The 20732-nt window shown below is 43.7% G+C and overlaps 1 protein-coding gene across 4 annotated transcripts in view; it reads left to right on the forward strand.

Annotated features, from left to right (window-relative positions):
* Positions 1–19892, forward strand: part of PPP1R12C (protein phosphatase 1 regulatory subunit 12C) — a 91283-nt gene extending 71391 nt beyond the window's left edge. For 3 of the 4 annotated variants that reach the window (XM_069948510.1, XM_069948512.1, XM_069948513.1), the window contains 7 exons: positions 6266–6375; positions 12572–12627; positions 13839–13932; positions 14326–14430; positions 14909–14959; positions 17886–17936; positions 18279–19892. In XM_069948510.1, the coding sequence (XP_069804611.1) occupies positions 6266–6375; positions 12572–12627; positions 13839–13932; positions 14326–14430; positions 14909–14959; positions 17886–17936; positions 18279–18365 (554 nt within the window). In that variant the 3' untranslated portion in view covers positions 18366–19892. The remainder of the gene's footprint in view (positions 1–6265; positions 6376–12571; positions 12628–13838; positions 13933–14325; positions 14431–14908; positions 14960–17885; positions 17937–18278) is intronic. The other variant, XM_069948511.1, reaches the window with a different exon arrangement.
* The last annotated feature ends 840 nt before the right edge of the window (positions 19893–20732 follow it).

Genomic DNA, 20732 nt, shown 5'->3' on the forward strand with positions numbered 1-20732 from the left:
TCACTTTATGCTCTCATAGCTCAGTGATGCTTTAACGTATGCTAGCGATTCTGAGATTGTTTTTTCGTGACATATGGCACTTTATGTTAGTGGCAAAATTTGGTCACTACTTTGTGTGTTTTTTGTGAAAAACATCAAAATATCATGAAAAATTTAAAAAATTTGCATTTTATGAACTTTGAAATTCTCTGCTTCTAAAAAAAGAAAGTCGTAGCACATAAATTAGTTACTAAGTCACATTACCAATATGTCTTCTTTATTCTGGCATAATTTGGTAAACATATTTTACTTTTTTAGGGTGTTATGGGGCTTAGAAATTTATCAGCAAATTATCACATTTTCGTGAAACAGATTTTTTTAGGGACCAGTTCTTTTTTTAAATGGATTTAGAAGTCTGGTATCCTGAAAACCCCCATAAGTGACCCCATTTTGGAAACTACACACCTTAAAGAATTAATCTAGGGGTATAATGAGCATTTTAACCCTACAGGGGCTGGAGGAAAGTATTCACAATTAGGCAGTAAAAAAATTGAAAATTTAAATTTTCCAATAATATATACGTTTAGATTAAAGTTTCTCATTTTCAAAAGGAATATGAGACAAAAAGCACCCCAAAATTTGTAATGCAGGTTCTCTTGAGTACAACGGTACCCCATATGTGGGCGTAAACCACTGTATGGGCACACAGCAGGGCTCAGAAGGAAGGGAGCGCCAATTAGCTTTTCCAATGCAGATTTTGCTGAAGAAGTTTCTGAGCGCCAGGTGCGTTTGTAGTGCCCCTGTAGTGTCAGCAGAGAGAAAACCCCCCATAAGTCACCCCATTTTGGAAAGTACACCCCTCAAAGAATTCATCTTGGTGTGTGGTGACCATTTTGACCCCACAGGTATTACAGGAAAGTATTCAAAAGAAGACAGTAAAAATGAAAAACTTGAATTCTTCCAATAATATGTTCGTTTAGTTTGAAATTTCTCAATTTCACGAGGAACAAGAGGAAAAAAGTACCCCAAAATTTGTAACGCAGGTTCTCCTGAGTACAATGGTACCCCATATGTGGGCATAAACCACTGCATGGGCACACAGGAGGGCTCAGAAGGGAAGGAGCGCCAATTAGCTTTTTCAATGCAGATTTTGCTGCAGAAGTTTCCGAGCGCCAGGTGCGTTTGCAGAGCCCCTGTAGTGCTAGCGGAGTAAAATCTCGCCATAAGTCACTCCATTTTGGAAAGTGCACCCCTCATAGAATTTATTTTGGGGTGTGGTGAGCATTTTGACCCCACAGGTATTTGAGGAAAGTATTCAAAAGTAGACAGTAAAAATGAAAAACTCGAATTTTTCCAATATTATGTTCTTTTAGTTTGAAATTTCTCAATTTCACGAGGAACAAGAGGAAAAAAGTACCACAAAATTTGTAACGCAGGTTCTCCTGAGTACAATGGTACCCCATATGTGGGCGTAAACCACTGCATGGGCACACAGGAGGGCTCAAAAGGGAAGGAGCGCCAATTAGCTTTTTCAATGCAGATTTTGCTGAAGAAGTTTCTGAGCGCCAGGTGCGTTTGCAGCGCCCCTGTAGTGCTAGCGGAGTAAAATCTCGCCATAAGTCACTCCATTTTGGAAAGTGCACCCCTCATAGAATTTATTTTGGGGTGTGGTGAGCATTTTGACCCCACAGGTATTTGAGGAAAGTATTCAAAAGTAGACAGTAAAAATGAAAAACTCGAATTTTTCCAATAATATGTTCCTTTAGTTTGAAATTTCTCAATTTCACGAGGAACAGGAGAGAAATGTCACCCCAATATATGTAAAGCAGGTTCTCCTGAGTACAATGGTACCCCATATGTGGGCATAAACCACTGCATGGGCACACAGCCGGGCTCAGAAGGGAAGGAGCGCCAATTAGCATTTTCAGTGCAGATTTTTCTGAAGAAGTTTCTGAGCGCCAGGTGCGTTTGCAGCGCCCCTGTAGTGTCAGCAGAATAGATTCCCCCCAAAAGTCACCACATCTTGGAAAGAGCACCCCTCAAAGAATTCATCTTGGGGTGTGGTGACCATTTTTACCCCACAGGTATTAGAGGAAAGTATTCAAAATTGGCCAGTAAAAATGAAAAACTCGAATTTTTCCAATAATATGTTGGTTTAGTTTGAAATTTCTCAATTTGACGAGGAACAGGAGAGAAAACGTACCCCAAAATCTGTAACGCAGGTTCTCCTGAGTACAACGGTACCCCATATGTGGGCATAAACCACTGTATGGGCACACAGCAGGGCTCAGAAGGGAAGGAGCGCCGATTTACAGGAGCAAAACCGCAGCTAGTAATGGTTATTAGAATAGCGCAGTTACTAAAATAAGATAAAAAAAATTAGATTACAGGTAATGTGGGGTGGTTACGGACAACCAGGGATGGTTATGGGCAACCTGAGGTGGTTACAGGTAATCTGGGGTGGTTACGGACAACATGGGGTGGTCACGGGCAACCTGCTGTGGTTACAGGCAACGTGGGGTGGTTACAGGCAACGCGGGGTGGTTACGGGCAATGTGTGGTGGTTATGGGCAACGTGTGGTGGTCATGGGCAACCTGCTGTGGTTACAGGCAACGTGGGGTGGTTACAGGCAACGTGGGGTGGTTACAGGCAACGTGGGGTGGTTACAGGCAACGTGGGGTGGTTACAGGCAACATGGGGTGGTTACAGGCAACGTGGGCTGGTTACGGGCAACGTGGGCTGGTTACGGGCAACGTGGGCTGGTTACGGGCAACCTGCTGTGCTTACAGACAATCTGGGATGGTTACGGGAAACGTGGGGTGGTTACGGGCAACCTGCAGTGCTTACAGACAATCTGGGGTGGATACGGGCAACGTGGGGTGGTTACGGGCAACCTGCAATGCTTACAGACAATCTGGGGTGGTTACAGGCAACGTTGGCTGGTTACGGGCAACCTGCAGTGCTTACAGACAATCTGAGGTGGATACGGGCAACGTGGGGTGGTTACGCACAACCTGCAGTGCTTACTGACAATCTGGGGTGGTTACGGGCAACGTGGGGTGGTTACGGGCAATGTGGGGTGGTTACGGATAAACTGAAGTTCTTATAGGCAATCTGGGGTGGGTACCTGTAATCTGACATGGGCACCGCAATCTGGAGGGGGTCATTGGCAATTTGGGGTGGTCAGAGGCAAGGTGCGGTGGTCAGAGGCGACGTGCGGTGGTCAGAGGCGACGTGCGGTGGTCAGAGGCGACGTGCGGTGGTCAGAGGCGACGTGCGGTGGTCAGAGGCGACGTGCGGTGGTCAGAGGCGACGTGCGGTGGTCAGAGGCGACGTGCGGTGGTCAGAGGCGACGTGCGGTGGTCAGAGGCGACGTGCGGTGGTCAGAGGCGACGTGCGGTGGTCAGAGGCGACGTGCGGTGGTCAGAGGCGACGTGCGGTGGTCAGAGGCGACGTGCGGTGGTCAGAGGCGACGTGCGGTGGTCAGAGGCGACGTGCGGTGGTCAGAGGCGACGTGCGGTGGTCAGAGGCGACGTGCGGTGGTCAGAGGCGACGTGCGGTGGTCAGAGGCGACGTGCGGTGGTCAGAGGCGACGTGCGGTGGTCAGAGGCGACGTGCGGTGGTCAGAGGCGACGTGCGGTGGTCAGAGGCATCGTGGCGTGGTCAGAGGCAACGCGCAGTGGTTACGTGCAATCTGGGGGGGTTACATGTAATCTGGCATGATTACGGGGAACCTGGGGGGGTTACATGTAATCTGGCATGATTACGGGGAACCTGGGGGGGTTATGTGCAACCTGGAAGGGTTACAGACAATCTGGGATTGTTACTGATAAACTGAAGTGCTTATAGGTAATCTGGGGTGGGTACATGTAATTTGGGGTGGTTACGGGCAATCTGGAGGGGGTTACGGGCAATCTGGAGGGGGTCACTGGCAACGTGCGGTGGTTACGGGCAACGTGCGGTGGTTACGGGCAACGTGCGGTGGTTACGGGCAACGTGCGGTGGTTACGGGCAACGTGCGGTGGTTACGGACAACGTGCGGTGGTTACGGGCAACGTGCGGTGGTTACGGGTAATCTGGGGAGGGGTTAGGGGTAATTTGGGAGTAAACTGCAATTATTACTATAATAAAAAGTGTGTGTTTTATTTTTTTGTATGTTTGTCACTTTTTGTACTTTACATATTCATTTTCACTGTATTACTATGATTATTGTGATATTTTCTATCTCAGTAATCATAGTTCAGTGACAGAGACCAAATTGGTCTCTGTCACTTTAAATTTTCAGAGTTGGCTGGTTGTGAAGCGCATGCGCACTTCATAACCAGCCAGGACGTCGAGGAGGAAGGAGCTCCGTCGATCCGGTGAGTATATGGGGAAGGGGGGGGTGACTGGGGGACGGGGGTGACAGGGGGGGTGGGGGGCGACTTGGGGGGTGGGGGGACATCACTTTTTATCCCCTGTCACCAATCATTCATGGTGACAGGGGATAAAAAGTGCCGGGAGCACATGGTACAAGCGATCAGCGGTATATAGTATATACCGCTGATCGCTTGTACCGGGACCCCACAGGGGGGTCCCCGATGACTGCCCCATGCTCTCCGCTACCTCCGGTGGCGGAGAGCATGGGGCTTTCATTCATTTTAACCTTTTAATCGCTGTGAACAGACGTTAGTCGGTTCACAGCGATAGCGGCGGCCAGCTTGGAAATGATGGCCGCCGGGGGAGGGGGGTTAGTTATCGGGGCACTAGGGGGGGCTGATCTGAGGTCTGGGGGATACTTATTTCATCTCCCCCCGCCGTAGATTCACGGCGGGGGGAGATGAAAGGTGGCGGCGGCACCGGTACTGTCATTTACCGACGGTCGCCGCTATAACGTTAATAGCGGCGATCGTCGGTAAGGGGGGGGGCCGGGACGGACCTCACACACTGCCCCAACCCCTCAGCTACCTCCGGTAGCCGGGGGGATGGGGTGGGGGCCGTCCCGGCCCCGCAGCCTTATTCTCTGCCATCGCCGTAAAAAGCTGATGGCAGCAGAATAAGGCCCATTAGTGACCGCCGTAGAAAGCCGTATCGGCGGTCACTAAGGGGTTAAGATCTTATGAAACATCTCCAGACATTGAGAAGATGGCAAAGCATTACATCTTCAAACTGTAAATCTTAAGTGTGCAGAAGAACAAATAATCAGAACAACAATTTTAATACTACCAAGGGTATGTAAAGCAAATTGCTTATAGCGATTAGTTAAACTTCAGTGCTTCGAAAACAGTACGTGGCCATATTTGAGTAGATTAGGCAACTGTGGGAAGGGGGGATTCCGTTTATATGCCATCGCGGGGGGGGGGGGGGGGGGGGGGGTTGTAGATAGTGAGGAGAGCTCATCCAGGGGGACCACTCCTCAGCGAATTTTGGGTATCTCACTGAGCCCAAGGCTATTATGCGTTCATAAATAAAGGTATTATTAAGGGAGTCAATTACTTCTTTCAAATCCGGGATCAGAGGGGACTTCTAGTGTCTTGCTATTATAATTTTTGCAATTATCAAGGTAAAGGAAAGGGTAATATAGACTGCAATAGATTTTTACATCTCTGCCAGTAACCATAGATAGATGGGCATGACCATAAGATATGAACTAGAGTACCTATTTTCGAGCAAAGCCTCCAGCAGCGGTCGGTAGAGTCAGCATATATAACTGCTAATCTAGCCTATTTGTAGCTAGTCTATTGTAATTTTTTTTTTTTTTTTTTTTTACTGTCCCGCCATGGGGACTTCACTATCTGATTGCCAGATGATAGGCATATCACATTACAGTGCCAGTCTGCATTGCAATGTAATGTGCCTGTCATAGGCATTACTGATCAGACTTAGTCTTAGCTATGGCACTGGAGGACACTGGGAACTTATATGTACAGTTATTAGATTGCATATACTGATCAATGCTATGCCATTCATATCTTCTGGTCTCCATTACCGTGTTGTTCCTGCCAGTGACATCCCACTTTCCCTCTATGCTCTGTGACTGGCACAGTTTCTTTTACGGCACAGGAAGGCATTTTCCTGGAAAACACCTTTAACTTTTATTGCTGCATTGGGTTAATGTTTATACATAGAGTAAAACTCAAATTAATGGTAATAGTTATGGGGACAAAGAGAAAATGTACTTGAGCAGAGTACCCCCACCCTACTATTAATTCCGAATTCTCTAATAGTTCATAACACAGTGGATTGCATTGCACAATTCCTTAGTTTCTGTGTGTTATATCTAACAATACTTACTTTCTCTTACAGCAGAACTTGAAAGTGTTAATAAAGAAGATAGTCAAACAGAAAACTCAAACCATCTGACATCAAGAGACCGACGGAGATGGAGAAAAGAACTACAGTCGGCAAACATGGGGGTAAATTATTCTGAATTGTTAAGCTGACTATACACCTTAATTATGCCGTGAATGGTGTGTACGGTGACCACCTTAGCCTACTTCAGTGTGTTGGCCATCATAGAATAACATTTTTCAGTGTACAGTAGTATTACATGTACATACTCTACTTACTGACTAAAACGCCAAAGCTGTGCTGTCCTAATCTGCTGGATTCTGTCCATAAAATGGCAGACCATAGAGGAGCATGTCACCATGCCCTTTCCTTTGGGTCCTCCACTGACCCCTTGTATATGCCTATGGAGGAGACAGAGTGAGGGACTTGGTCCCATGTTCCTCCATGCTCTGCCATCTTTGTGGATAGGATTGCTGTTCAGCATTCAGGGCAGGATGACACAGGCTGGAGGAGTCTGATTTTAGCTCTATGGGGTACTCGAGGACCTGCTGTCAGTAAGATTTTTGACCAGTTTAACACTTAAAATGTACCGGTCACGAAGTCTGCTGACCGCATTGGCAGTGATTTCCATTCTACAGTCGAAAAGTTCGGGTATCCATCGATATTATCACTCTGTGATCCACATTCTGATTCAGTTGTAGAGAGAAATTCATCACCGATCAGGTCTGCAGACTTAAGACAGGTTTGCCTTAATACACACATCCATGTGCAGCCTGTAATGTACGGCCCATGTGCTAACTACATTACAGGCTGAACACTTATCTGTAATGAGACTCATGTGCATCATCTTTCATACTACTGACAGAGCTGTGTTCAGTAGTGTAGCGTTCTGGCTGTTCCTGCAGCATCATTGTAAATTATGATACAGCAGTGTTTAACATTAAATGTGCCTGTAATACCAAATCCACCTGTGTCATAGACTCCATTCTTTGGTCAGACAGATTCCGCCGCCCACTCAAAGAAGGGACCCGTTAATTCTTGCTTTGGACGGCAGAATCTGCCTGACCATAGAGTGGAGTCTATTGCACGGGGGGAGAGGCACACAAACAGGGGCGAACTGCAGAATCCACAGTGGGTGATCCACCTGGTTTCTGTAGTGTGCACATATCCCAACAATGTGCTTAGCCAGAAGGCATTTATGTATTACTGTAATTTCTTAGTGTCAGTGACTGAGAATTCTTCTGGAATTAATGCAACATGCCATCCCAGCTCACATGTGCATGATGATGTGTAGCTACATGTGAAAGATGTTTCAAAGTAAAATAATGTAAAGAGAGCAGGGCAATAACAAACTGCAGAAAGATATGAAAACCTTAACACTTTCTCTTACCTTGGTTTTTCTTTTAAAGTGTGCTAGTCAACTAATCAAAAAGTTTTAAAGCGACTCTGTACCCACAATCTGTTCCCCCCCTAAACCGCTTTTACCTTCAGATAGCTGCTTTCAATCAAAGAACTGTCCTGGGGTCCGTTCGGCAGGTGATGCAGTTATTGTCCTAAAAAACAACTTTTAAACTTTCAGCCCTGTATCAAACGGCTGTGGCCTAGAGTATCTGTCCCCTAACTTTGCCCCCCCCCTCCGTCCCTCCTCCCCACCCTCTTCATCATTAGGAAAGCCCCTAGAACATTTTCTCTTGTCTGAGCATTGCACAGGTGTCTTAACGATCCAGCCCATGTGCCGGGCGGACACTGGTGGGGAATAGGACACAATCTGCCTGGAGCATTTCTAATGATGAGGAGGGTGGGGAAGAGGGACAGAGAGGGTGTGCCAGCCTAATGCATACACAATTAAGGCCACGGCCGTTTGACACAAGGCTGTCAGTTTGAAAGATGTTTTTTAGGACAATAACTGCATCACCTGCCGAACGAACCCCAGGACAGATCTTGGATTAAAAGCAGCTATCTGAAGGTACAAGCAGTTTGGGGGGGTCAGATTGTGGTTTAGGTCTGGATATTCGAACTCCCACCAAAGCTAAGCAATTCACTCCCTAGGTTGCTATGATCTCCAACTCCATCTTCATAGACTTACAATTGAGACCCGAGAGGCAGCATGCCAAGAAGTTATCCATAGAGCCAGGGCTGTGGAGTTGGAGTCGGAGCTAGTTTTGGCTGGAGTCGAAGTTGGAGTCCGAAAAAAATGTTCCGACTCCAGCTTTAAAAAAAATCTTTAAAAAATGTAGAATTGAATTTTTATATGAATTTTACAAGTTTTGCTCATGAATATATATTATGAGCAACATTCTAATAGAACACTGGCCTTATTACATAAGGAAGGTCATGAAATATATCAGTAATAGGACACTGGCCCTGTTACATAAGGGTGGTCAGGGAATATATCAGTAATCGGACGCTGGCCCTATTACAAAAGTATGGTCGAGGAAAAGTTGTCGGTAACTATTTGGCAGTTTGTTTCTGAGCTGGAAGAGCCCATTGTGTGGGGGGAGATCTGCGCTGTTCTTTTCCTGAATGCTGGATGATTGTACATGAGCAGCAATGTAATATGTCTTCTCCTCCTCCTCCTCCTTTATATTACACAGGATATCTTTATAAGTAGTGTAACAGTAACCTCTGTCCTCAGTGTGGTGTTTTCTCTCTGGGAGAAGATTGTGTGTTTTTCCTCAGTGTTCTATGGCTGCAGCTGTGTGTGGGTGTGTGCTATGGCTGCAGCAGGCTGTGTGTGTGTGCTATGGCTGCAGCAATCTGTGTGTGTGTGCACACTATGGCTGTAGCAGGCTGTGTGTATGTGTGCTATGGCCGCAGCAGGCTGTGTGTGTGTGCACACTATGGCTGCAGCAGGCTGTGTGTATGTGTGCTATGGCCGCAGCAGGCTGTGTGTGTGTGTGTGTGTGTGTGTGTGTGTGTGTGTGTGTGTGTGTGTGTGCGTGCGCGCGCCCCCACAGTGTCCTATATCACTGTGTGACCTCTATAATCACTGTGTGACCCCTCTCTATATCACTATGTGTGACCCCCTTTATATCACTATGGCTGACCTCTATATTACAGGTATCTGGCATTGTTAGCAGTGTTTCTGTGTGTATGGTGAATATTAGTTAGAAACATAGAAGATTGTCAGCAGGAAAAGACCACCTGCTCCATCTAGCCTAGTTGTGAGTAGTTTAGGACATGGAGGCTGGAGACTGGCTGCATACACTGCACGCACAGGAGAATCTGCTTTATATACAGTATTCCTTTATTCCCTCAGAAGTCGCCCCAGGATCATGTAGGACATTAGGGAGAAGCTGCTCAGCCAGTGTGATATATAACTCCCCTGGTATATGACTGGCCATTTATGAAGGAGCAGGAGTCTGAGTCAGTTCTGATAAAATTCAGGAGTTGGAGTCGAAGCTGCGGCTTGCCGACTCCACAGCCCTGCATAGAGCAAGAAGGAGCTCCTAACTGATCAGCATGCCATCACAGCTGATGCTGGAATATCTGGTTGCTGTAGAGACTGGCCGAGCTTTGTGTTTGATAATTAAAGAAGTACGGCAAAATTTTTTATTAAAGTATTGTATTGTCCCCCAAAAGTGTTAGAAATCACCAATACAGAATTATTGGGGTAAACGCTTATAAAGTGCTTTTTTCCCTGCACTTACCACTGCATCAAGGCTTTACTTCCTGGATAAAATGGTGATGTCACGACCTGACTCCCAGAGCTGTGCGGGCTGTGGCTCCTGGAGAGGATGATGGCAGAGGGACACTGAGCATCCCTCTGCCATCATCCTCTCCAGCAGCCACAGCTACAGCTCTTGGAGTCTGGTCGTGACATCACCATTTTATCCAGGAAGTGAAGCCTTGATGCAGTAGTAAGTGCAGGGAAAAAAGCACTTTATAAGTGTTTCCAGTAATAAGTGTTTATTGGGGATTTGTATAACTTTTGGATGGCAATACAATACTTTAGTAAAAATTTTCACTGGACTTTTCCTTTAACCCTTTGAGGACCAGGCCCAAAATGACCCAGGGGACCGCGCAAATTTTGATCTTTGCGCTTTCGTTTTTCCCTCCTCCACTTCTAAGAGCTCTAGAACTTTCAGTTTTCTATCTACAAGCCATGTAAGTGCTTGTTTGTTACAGGAATAGTTGTACTGTGTAATGGCATCTTCATTTTACCATAAAATGTATGAGGGAATCCCAAATATATTATTTATGAAGATATAAATAGGTGAAATCGTAAAAAAAGAATGCAATATGGTAACGTTTGGGGGGTTCCTGTGTCTACGTAATGCACTATATGGTAAAGGGACATGATACTATTACTCTATAGGTCAGTCCGAACACAACCATATGCAGGTTTACACAGATTCTCTGTTATATATTTTTTTTTTTTATGAAATCCTTTTTTTTGGCAATTAAATATTAATAAAATGGGCCTATTGTGACGCTTTTAATGGTTTTCGTTTTTTACCTATGGGGCTGTATGGGGTGTCATTTTTTCCGCCATGATCTCTAGTTTTTAATAATACCATATTTGTGAAGATCGGACGTTTTGATCACTTTTTTTTTTTTTTTTTTTTTATATATATAATGTAACATTAAATCTGTAATCCGCGCACTTTTTTCCCTCTTTTCGTGCACACAGTTCGCAATGACGCTTGTTATAGTTTAATAGATCGGACAATTACGCACGCTACGGTATATTATATGTTTATTTATTTATTTATTTTTATATGTTTTATTTATATAATGGGAAATGGGGGGTGATTAAAACTTTTATTGGGGGAGGGGTTTTGGGGTAGTGTGTTAGTGTTTTTAACTTTTTTTTTTTTTTTATACATTTTAAGTCCCTTTGGGGGACTTCTACATACACTACTTTTATTTTAGACACTGATGATTGCTATGCCATAGGCATAGCATTGATCAGTGTTATTGGCGCTCTGCTCATTGAGCCTGCCTGTGCAGGCTCAGTGCAGCAGATCGCCGATCAGACCGCACGGAGGAAGGTAAGAGACCTCCGGCGGTCTGTTTCAACGATCGGGACCCCCGCAGTCACACTCCGTTTAAGGGGGTAATGACACACGGCAGCGCGATCACTGCAGCGTGTCATTACCGGTGAGGTCCCGGCTGCTGATTGCAGCCGACCCCATCTGCTATGAAGCGCGCTCCGCTCCGGAGCGCGCTTCATAGCTCAGGACGTACCGGTACGTCCAGGGTTGTCTGGGGACAGACTTCCAGGACGTACCGGTATGTCCTAGGTCGCCTAGGGGTTAAAATAGGGCACGTACACAGGTGTGGGAAATACGATAACATGATTTTCTGGCATCAGCTGCGTCCTTATGCTGATACAGAATTAGGAACTTCATGACACATTAAGACCCTTGTGACCCACGGCTCTATTTATTCTCTGTGGAGCTGTCAGAGTCGAGTACAGCACTTGGCTCTTTCTGGCAGCTCCATATGGAATGAATAGAGCCTCAGGTCACGTGCCTTCCCGCAGTTGTATTCAAAACAGAGGAGTCCGTGGAAAATCTGGAGACCTTCGGTTACAGAGATCTGACCTCCGCAATCTCTTACTTGTCCCCTATCCTGTGGATAAGGGTTAAGTACGTTTTAATTGGAGATCCCCTTCAATTAACATTCATACTATACATCTAAAGTGTTATGTATTCTTCCATATTTACCTCAGCTGTTTGAACATCCATGACTGTTGGAAATCTTAGCTAATATAAGAGAGATTACATTTGGGAAATTGTGGAGGACCTTCAGTATGAATATTGGGTTCTATGAGCTTGATGGAGATATCTAATAAAAGAAGAATACTGTTTAACAAATAATCATTTAGGGCCAGAAGGCTTATTCCTAAAATATGGAAGTCCAGGGAGGGTCCCTACTGGAATTCCATAGGTTGATTGAAAAGAGCATAAAGTATGGGGCAAGTGTACAAAAAAAAACCACAACTGTCAACACCATTTGTGGATATTTGATTAGAAAATATTTGATTTGATAAACTAGTGACCTACAAACCCTACATTCCGGTCTATAAGATTTAGATGTCTATCATTTTGACCAGACGCATGCTCTGCCACTCTTTCTATGAAATATGATGGAATCTGTGTTAGATGCTCCATACTGAGTCTACAGGGTAGATGTAAGGAGTCTTACCTGCATTTGTTACTTATGTCTTCAAAGCTGCAGAGCTTTTGAGTCACCTATTCAGAATGCCAAGGGAGGACATGGTGGTTTTTATCAGTATTTACCTGTGTGCCCTTTCATTACCATTGCTGACTGTTTATCCAGAAACTCGTAATTAAATTAGTTTCGTTTTTACAGGTTACTGAGAATGAGGACACAGAAACTGTAAACCACAATGACACCTCCGGGCACAGGTACTTATGTCACTTCCTAGTTCTTTCAGTTAAACTGTAAAGGGGATGCTCCATCAGGGTAACTTCTCCTAAGTAGACTACATTACACTTCACTGAAACATTGTAATATTTGGAATGTGTGGATTCTGAATGTGATATTGTCATTACAATACATTGAGTAAGCCCAATTCATATGTCTGACATCAAGACATACATACCAAATAAGCCTCCATCTAACAATGATTTTCAGTATACTGACAAATAAATGGAATATATATAAAGTAAGACCAGGCAGATGTTTAGCAATGTCTATAGTCACTTGCCCCAGGTTTATTTCATAGTGGGTCACTAACAATATGTATTGTCTTTAGTTATTGAATGCCAGCCCCTGATGGGGAGCTGCTTCCAGTCACTGATTTACTTGAAGCAACTATTTATACATGCCCATTATGTAGAAGAAGTGGAGATCAGTCCATATAATGTAATTATAATGTGTTAATGATTATCTCTGCAGCCACAGTGCCCTTAATGAACCCCCCAAAGTAAGACCACCCATCCCGCTTCCACCTAACAACCCCAAACCCCCTGCCCTGCTTTCACCCGCAGGGCTCAAGCCCTTTGCAAGCCCCCTGTTTTACTGAAAGTGTAATCAAATTCTTCTTTGTGGAAAAAGAAGACCTAGCACATCTTGGGATTTATAAAAAAAAAAAAAAAAAAAAATGTGTATATATATATAGAGATTTATATTATAGAGAGAGATATTTGTATTAGTGTATTAGACTATGTGTGATACATTGGCATCTTGACACCTGTCAGTTGCAGGCATCAATATAAGTTTGTCAAACTCCAGCGATGACATGTCCACTTGCAGAGAGTTGAGCTGAGCATCTTTCCATGGGCTTCCTTTTTGTAGAGGGCAGTGTATATGCCGATACAGTTGCATATGTTGCACCTTCTGTTGAATGTGTATCGCCAGCTAAAAAACTTAGAGGTTCGAGATGGCGGGTATATTCAACTTCAGTGACATCATACTGCTTTTGGACATCACTTGCAAGCATGGCTTCTCCTGCATGTAGTGATCGGGATATACACCTTCTGCCCTCCACATCTCTAAACACTTCTGAGTTGTAGATTCCCATGATATGAACAATGGGGACCAGAGGGATTTCTGCTTCCTGGATAACCCCTTTAAACATGATGTGCACATCGCCTTATTGATTTTATGATTGCAGGATAACAGAAAGCGTAAACAGTATTTTGCCGTACAGAGCTGGGACATACTCCTTTCCAAGGCACAAGGATGAATCTGACAAGGATTACAAAAAGGTGTGTAGCCGTTATAGAGCTTTGTTGAATAATTGAAAAGTTATGGCTTTTGGAGGGGGGTGAACAGTAATGCCATTGCTAGAATACACTGCTTGGAGAATAGGCTAAAGCGTGGTCTGTGTTCTAGGAGAATGCTTTCTCACAAATCTGAAGACTTCATCAGCAATCTGCTGGAAGAAAGGTCTTCACATGGCTAGTGGTGCCATAAGATGGTGGGCAGTGATCGTGTCAGGGCCCTACAGCCAATGGCATCTTGGCCATTGGCCAAAGCAATGGTCCATTAGTTTGGACAGCACTTGCTTAACAGGCAGCAGTCCTTAAAATATAATTTGCTGTAGCCATCTTATTAAATACCTGATGCAGTAGTGGGAATTTCTTCTGTTGATTCCACAGTTATATGAAGATTTAATTTCTGAAAATGAATCACTGAGAGAACAACTTCAAGAGGCAGAGCTGAAGCTCACCCAGATAAAGCTGGAGCTGGAGAGGGTCACGCAGGTATGTTTACAACACTTACTTGTTTAATGGTGGTGCCCTGGGAATGACGTCATATGGTTAAGGATCTAATTGCAAAGAATTTCAGAGACACCACGAAATCTGCTCAGAGAGAATTTTAGCCCAGAAAAGCAACATGACTTGTACGTGTTAGGATGAATGGTACTGAAGTAGAATTCATGCAAATAATTGCCAATGAATTATAGCTACAGCTTCTTCTGGCATACAACTAGGCTGGTCCTTGTCTTCTACTTGCGACTGCTTGATGATCTTTTAGTCAGGCAAAACTAAAGGATTGCTTTAAAAAAAATATTCTGGGAAGTATGCAATTTTTCTGACTCTGGGAGTGATGGGTATCTCAATGGATTATAGAGTATATGTGTAATTCATGAATCTGGGAAAGCTGGGTGACATGGGGAGCAGTAGGGGATAGCAGAGTTTAACAGTAAAGATCTAACTAAAACTATTTTTGTCTTTCCAGCGACAGGAACGTCACGCAGAGAGGCCCGCATTGCTGGAGCTTGAGCGATTTGTATGTATTTGTTAATTTTTATCATTCATTTATCACAAGGTTGTGTTTAAATGATCGTGGAGTGTTCCAAAAGATTCAAAACCTTTAAGAAACTGCTTGCCATTGTGCATGCCAGAACTTTACGTCTATTTAACTATTAATGACCTCTCCAAGGCCCCCTTCACGTCAGGAAAATATATACGGATTTCATATCAGGAAATGTGCATCGTTTTCTCATGGATACCCTTCAGAATCTTTCCTGAAAGGTGTCTGTGCCTTAAAATAGGCCCAGAAATGATAGGACATGTCCTATAATTGTCCAGAAATCCGGCACAGAGGTCCCTTTAAAACCTTGTGGAGACATTTGGAATTTTTCCCAGAAGCAGAATTCCAGATACACTGCTTTACAGGTCCGGCAGTTGCAACTAGGTGTCTACTCTGGCCCTTTAACCCTTTAAGGACATGGCCCATTTTCGTTTTTACGTTTTCGGTTTTTCCTCCTTGTGTTTAAAAGGTCATAGCACTTGCATTTTTCCACCTAGAAACCCACATGAGCCCTTATTTTTTGCATCACTAATTGTACTTTGCAATTACAGGCTGAATTTTTGCATAAAGTACACTGCGAAACCAGAAAAAAATTCAAAGTGTGGTGAAATTGAAAAAAAAAACGCATTTCTTTTATTTGGGGGAAATGTGTTTTTACGCCATTCGCCCTGGGGTAAAACTGACTTGTTATGCATGTTCCTCAAGTCGTTACGATTAAAACGATATATAACATGTATAACTTATATTGTATCTGATGGCCTGTAAAAAATTCAAACCGTTGTTAACCAATATACGTTCCTTAAAATCGCTCCATTCCCAGGCTTATAGCGCTTTTATCCTTTGGTCTATGGGGCTGTGCGAGGTGTCATTTTTTGCGCCATGATGTGATCTTTCTATCGGTACCTTGATTGCGCATATACGACTTTTTGATCGCTTTATATTACATTTTTTCTGGATTTGATGCGACCAAAAATGCGCAATTTTGCACTTTGGGATTTTTTTGTGCTGACGCCGTTTACCGTACGAGATCAGGAATGTGATTAATAGTTCGGGCGATTACGCACGCGGCGATACCAAACATGTTTATTTATTTATTTGTTTACTTTTATTTAAAACCTGGGAAAAGGGGGGTGATTCAGACTTTTATTAGGGGAGGGGGATTTTTACTATTAACAACACTTTTTTTTTTTTTTTTTTTACACATATACTAGAAGCCCCCCTGGGGGACTTCTAGTATATACACTTGGATCTCTCATTGAGATCTCTGCAGCATAGATATGCTGCAGAGATCCATGAGATCGGCACTCGTTTGCTTTCGGCTGCTGCAGCGAAAACGAACGAGTGCCGAGCCGAGGACGGCGCCATCTTGGACGCGTCCCCGGCCGGCATCAGTAACCGAGATCGCTCCTCCGGGACAAGGTCCCGGAGGAGCGATCTCCCCCACTAGACTCCAGGGAAACGTTGCCTCCAGTAATTGGAGGCAGCTGTCAACTTTGACAGCTGCCTCCGATTAGCTAATTAGCGGGCACGGTGATCAGACCGTGCCCGCTAATAGCAGCGGTCCCGGGCTACTCGCGGCACCCGGGATCGCGGCACTTTGAAGTGCAAGTGAGGACATATGACGTACGCATACGTCCTATGTCCTTAAGAGGTTAAAGCGACTCTGTACCCACAATCTGACCCCCCCCCCCCCCCCAAAACACTTCAGATAACTTCGGATAACTGCTTTTGATCCAAGACCAGTCCTGGGGTCCGTTCGGCAGGGGATGCAGTTATTCTCCTAAAAACAACTTTTAATCCTGCAGCGCTGTGTCTAACAGCCGGGGCTTACATTTGTATATGCATTAGGCTGGTACCACCTCTCTGTCCTTCCTCCCCACCCTCCTCATCATTAGGAATGATCCAGGAACATTTACTGCTGATTAAGCTTTGCACAGGTGTCTTAACGATCCAGCCCATGTTCATTATGCACACAGGTGGGGAAAAGGAAGCAATCTGCCTGGAGCATTCCTAATGATGAGGAGGGTGGAGAGGAGGGACAGAGAGGTTGTGCCACCCTAATGCATATACAAATGTAAGCCCCGGCTGTTAGACACAGCGCTGCAGGATTAAAAGTTGTTTTTAGGAGAATAACTGCATCCCCTGCCGAATGGACCCCAGGACTGGTCTTGGATTAAAAGCAGCTATCCGAAGGTACAAGTGGTTTGGGGGGGGGGGGGGGTGTCAGATTGTGGGTACAGAGTCGCTTTAAAGGGCCAGAGTAGACACCTAGTTGCACTTGCCGGAGCTGTAAAGCAGTGCATCTGGAATTCTGCTTCTGGGAAAAATTCCAAATGTCTCCACAAGGTTTTAAAGGGGCGTCTGTGCCGGATTTCTGGACAATTATAGGACATGTCCTAAGTAAATTTTTTGCACAATAACTGCATCACCTGCCAAACGGACCCCAGGACAGATCTTGGATTAAAAGCAGCATCTGAATCTGCATCTGAAGGTACAAGTGGTTTGGGGGGGAGGTGTCATATTGTGGGTACAGAGTCGCTTTAACTGTACGTGTTCCAAGTGCATTCAGTAAAATATGGCACTGTGTTTGACAGGATGCGCTCACAAAGCTCACTATTATTGAGCTGTCTAATAGACTTTGTAAGCGAGCACCAAACTAGCAGATCGGTGCTCAGTTTCCCCCCAGATTGGGCCATCTAATACAACCTTGAGATAACATTTTTACAATAATTGTACATAAATATATGCAGAAATTAAGGCTTTTGCAATACATTTGTCACCATATAGCAATGTAGATAACTGGATCAAAATATGTGCAAAAGTAGTAAAGGAAAACATTTACGGAATTACTTCCAAGTAGATTTTAAACTGAATGTTTAAAATGTGTAACCATCTGTTACAGGAAAGAAGAGCATTAGAACGGAAAGCTGCTGAACTTGAAGAAGAGTTAAAGGTAATAACACCATTTTTTTTAACACCATTCATAAAGGGTCATTGTTATTTCATTTACCTCTTGATGTTTTAAAAGTTTGTGTTGATGGGGTGTTGAGATGCCTATCCACCAATGCAGCAAACTTGCACTACTACCTGAATTTTATACCTTTCACTGGAAAGCAGTAGCTTGCTGATGACTAACTAGTAGACTGTTGCCTGTTTTGGCAACATGAACTTACCGTTATGTTGGTCCTGTAAAAAAACAAAAACAAAAAAAAAACTATAGAAGGTCTGCATTTTAAGGTTTGACTTAATGTCTAATCTTTTTTTTTTTTTTTTTTTTTTTAATTAACTTTTAAAGGTCCTCTCTGATTTGAAAGCAGACAATCAAAGATTGAAGGACGAGAACGCAGCTCTAATACGAGTGATCAGCAAACTGTCCAAGTGAGGCAGCAATTGAAAGCGCAGGGTATCATCATTCAGACACTGCACAACCTGACACACAACCTTCAGCCTGTCTGGGCCACAACCAGTCCTATGAGCCAGCCTGGCAGGAATCAACGTCTTCCCAGATTTGGCCGTTGCTGCAGGGAAAGCTGCATTGGGAACAGGAAAGGTGTCTTGTATGACATAGTTCTGCACACACTGGAGCCAGACTTTCAGAGCCAGCTCCCCATCTGCGAACTTCAAGGAAATCGAAGATCCTCTAAGTTTCTAAAATAGTTTTATCCATTTTTTTTAATGTATAATCTATAAATATATACTAGTATGTATATTCACATGTCTAAGTGATGGCACTGGCATCAGGTGATGCCTACGGACAAGTTTGCTCTCTTGGCTTAACAAATGGCTTCATTCTTTGTCATAACCAAACAACTGTTTAACCCATGGGGCAACCACTGGACCTCTATCTGTTGTACTACAACTGTGATAAACCCTTCTATACCCACTCCAGCACTCCTAACATGTCTATAGAAAAAAGCAAATCTGTCCATACAGCAATAACCAAGGGCAGTGTTCAAACTGCTTTGATGCTATACAGTTATTTATATTATGCACAGTTACCTTATTGTCTGCACCCCCACAATAGGTAGCCCTAAATAAAAATAAAAATGGTGGTTGTAAGATTTAGGTAACGCACCCTCTCCAACTGTGAACACTTGCGTGTATTGATGTATTCTTGAATGTACTTGTATGCAATACAAGTTTTAGAGCTTTTTAACAGTTACACTGTTTATGCCTTTATGCTGCATTGTCTAAATTGTATGTTAGGACTTCATCCCATGTCAAACACCTATCGCTTATTGCATCCTGTGTTTTTCTGAGCTTCTGGTCTTCAGTCAAGGCTGTAGAGAGGACTGTTTCACCGCATTGTCTGTTTTAGTAAATACTCGTATTCTCCATGAAATAACAGAGCTGGTGCATCATTTCTTTAAAATTCTGCAGTTTGCCATAGCTCTGTTATTCCTTCTGGAATTTCTCATGTCAGTAAGGTGTGTCCCTAAAGTCTGACGCTGTCAGCTCCGATTGAACGGTGACAGAGTTGGTAGAAGTCCCATTGACCAGTGGATTGCCTAACACCTATTCGTCATAATAGTATACATTTCCAGGAGGAATAACAGAGGTATGATACAATGCAGAGTTCCAAGGAAAGATGCTCCAAAACTTTATATGGGTGTTATAATGTATATACTAAAATTGACAGGTACTCTTAATTTAGGCAGCGATGCTTATAAGGCTTACTGTGCCAATTACTGTGATTCTGGCACCACCAGTCCAAAGCAGCTTTACTGCCCCCTTAAAGTTCTTGCAGCTATTATTTTAAATCTCTATCAAGGAGGAGTGACCATGTGTGAGGATCATTAGTTCCTGGTGAACCAAGTGAATTAGAATGATAGAAGGGGCAGGGTACTGTCTGCGAAGTCTGTATAAAGCTAAAGAAAATGGGATTCCGTTTCCTCAGGAGGCAAGCGGCTAGCTAGATCAATCATAGGTGTTCACCTTCCTGTCTGCCTGAGCACTTATATCTTGCTTACACCTGATCAGTTTTCTGATCTGTTTATATACTTTAAGTACTACACCAACGCATCTGTCTGCTCTTTAGATGAGCTGATGCTCTTTTAGCACATATGGAGAATGTTTTTGTCTTTATCACCTATGAGAGTTTTTAGATGGATCAGTATTACATTTATGTGATATAGGTAGAGTTTACAGTACTTACGTTGTGTCTGTTCAGATCTGTTGAGCAGATCTTGGTTTATGGTAATTACTGTAATATGGTTTTATATCACTTTATACCAAACATGTCAGAAAATGCACCAAGTTCTATTACTATGTATCCATCTATACCCTACAGACCTTATTAAACGGGAGTCACAATCTGTCACCTTACCTCTAGCTTTGGCCAGGAATCCAGTCTTCGGATTGGAGAGTACAATGCTACCATTGACCGTTCATGATGTCCTGATTTACTAAGACAGGTAGCCAGATAATAAAACCTCATATGGAGTAGCAGTATATTTTAATTTTTGGCACTGTCTGGACTCTCATGCATTCATATAGTTAGATGTCTTCTGGTTTTATGTGAATAAAGCATAATTCCTGTGTACATTCTGCAATTTCTGATTTACTATGTTACATATGGCCATTTATTTTCAAGTTCTTGCTGTCAGTAAATGCAAACTTATTTACATCTGTAATCTAAACAATGAAAACTAATGCTGCCTGATTCAGAGGTGGGTGCATCTGGCTTCAGTTTAGACAATGCTCTGTGAGCTGAACAACCTATACTCAAGTATTTGAATGTATTTTCAGA

Source organism: Dendropsophus ebraccatus, chromosome 12, assembly GCF_027789765.1.
Source record: "Dendropsophus ebraccatus isolate aDenEbr1 chromosome 12, aDenEbr1.pat, whole genome shotgun sequence".
Taxonomy (NCBI): Eukaryota; Metazoa; Chordata; class Amphibia; order Anura; family Hylidae; genus Dendropsophus; species Dendropsophus ebraccatus.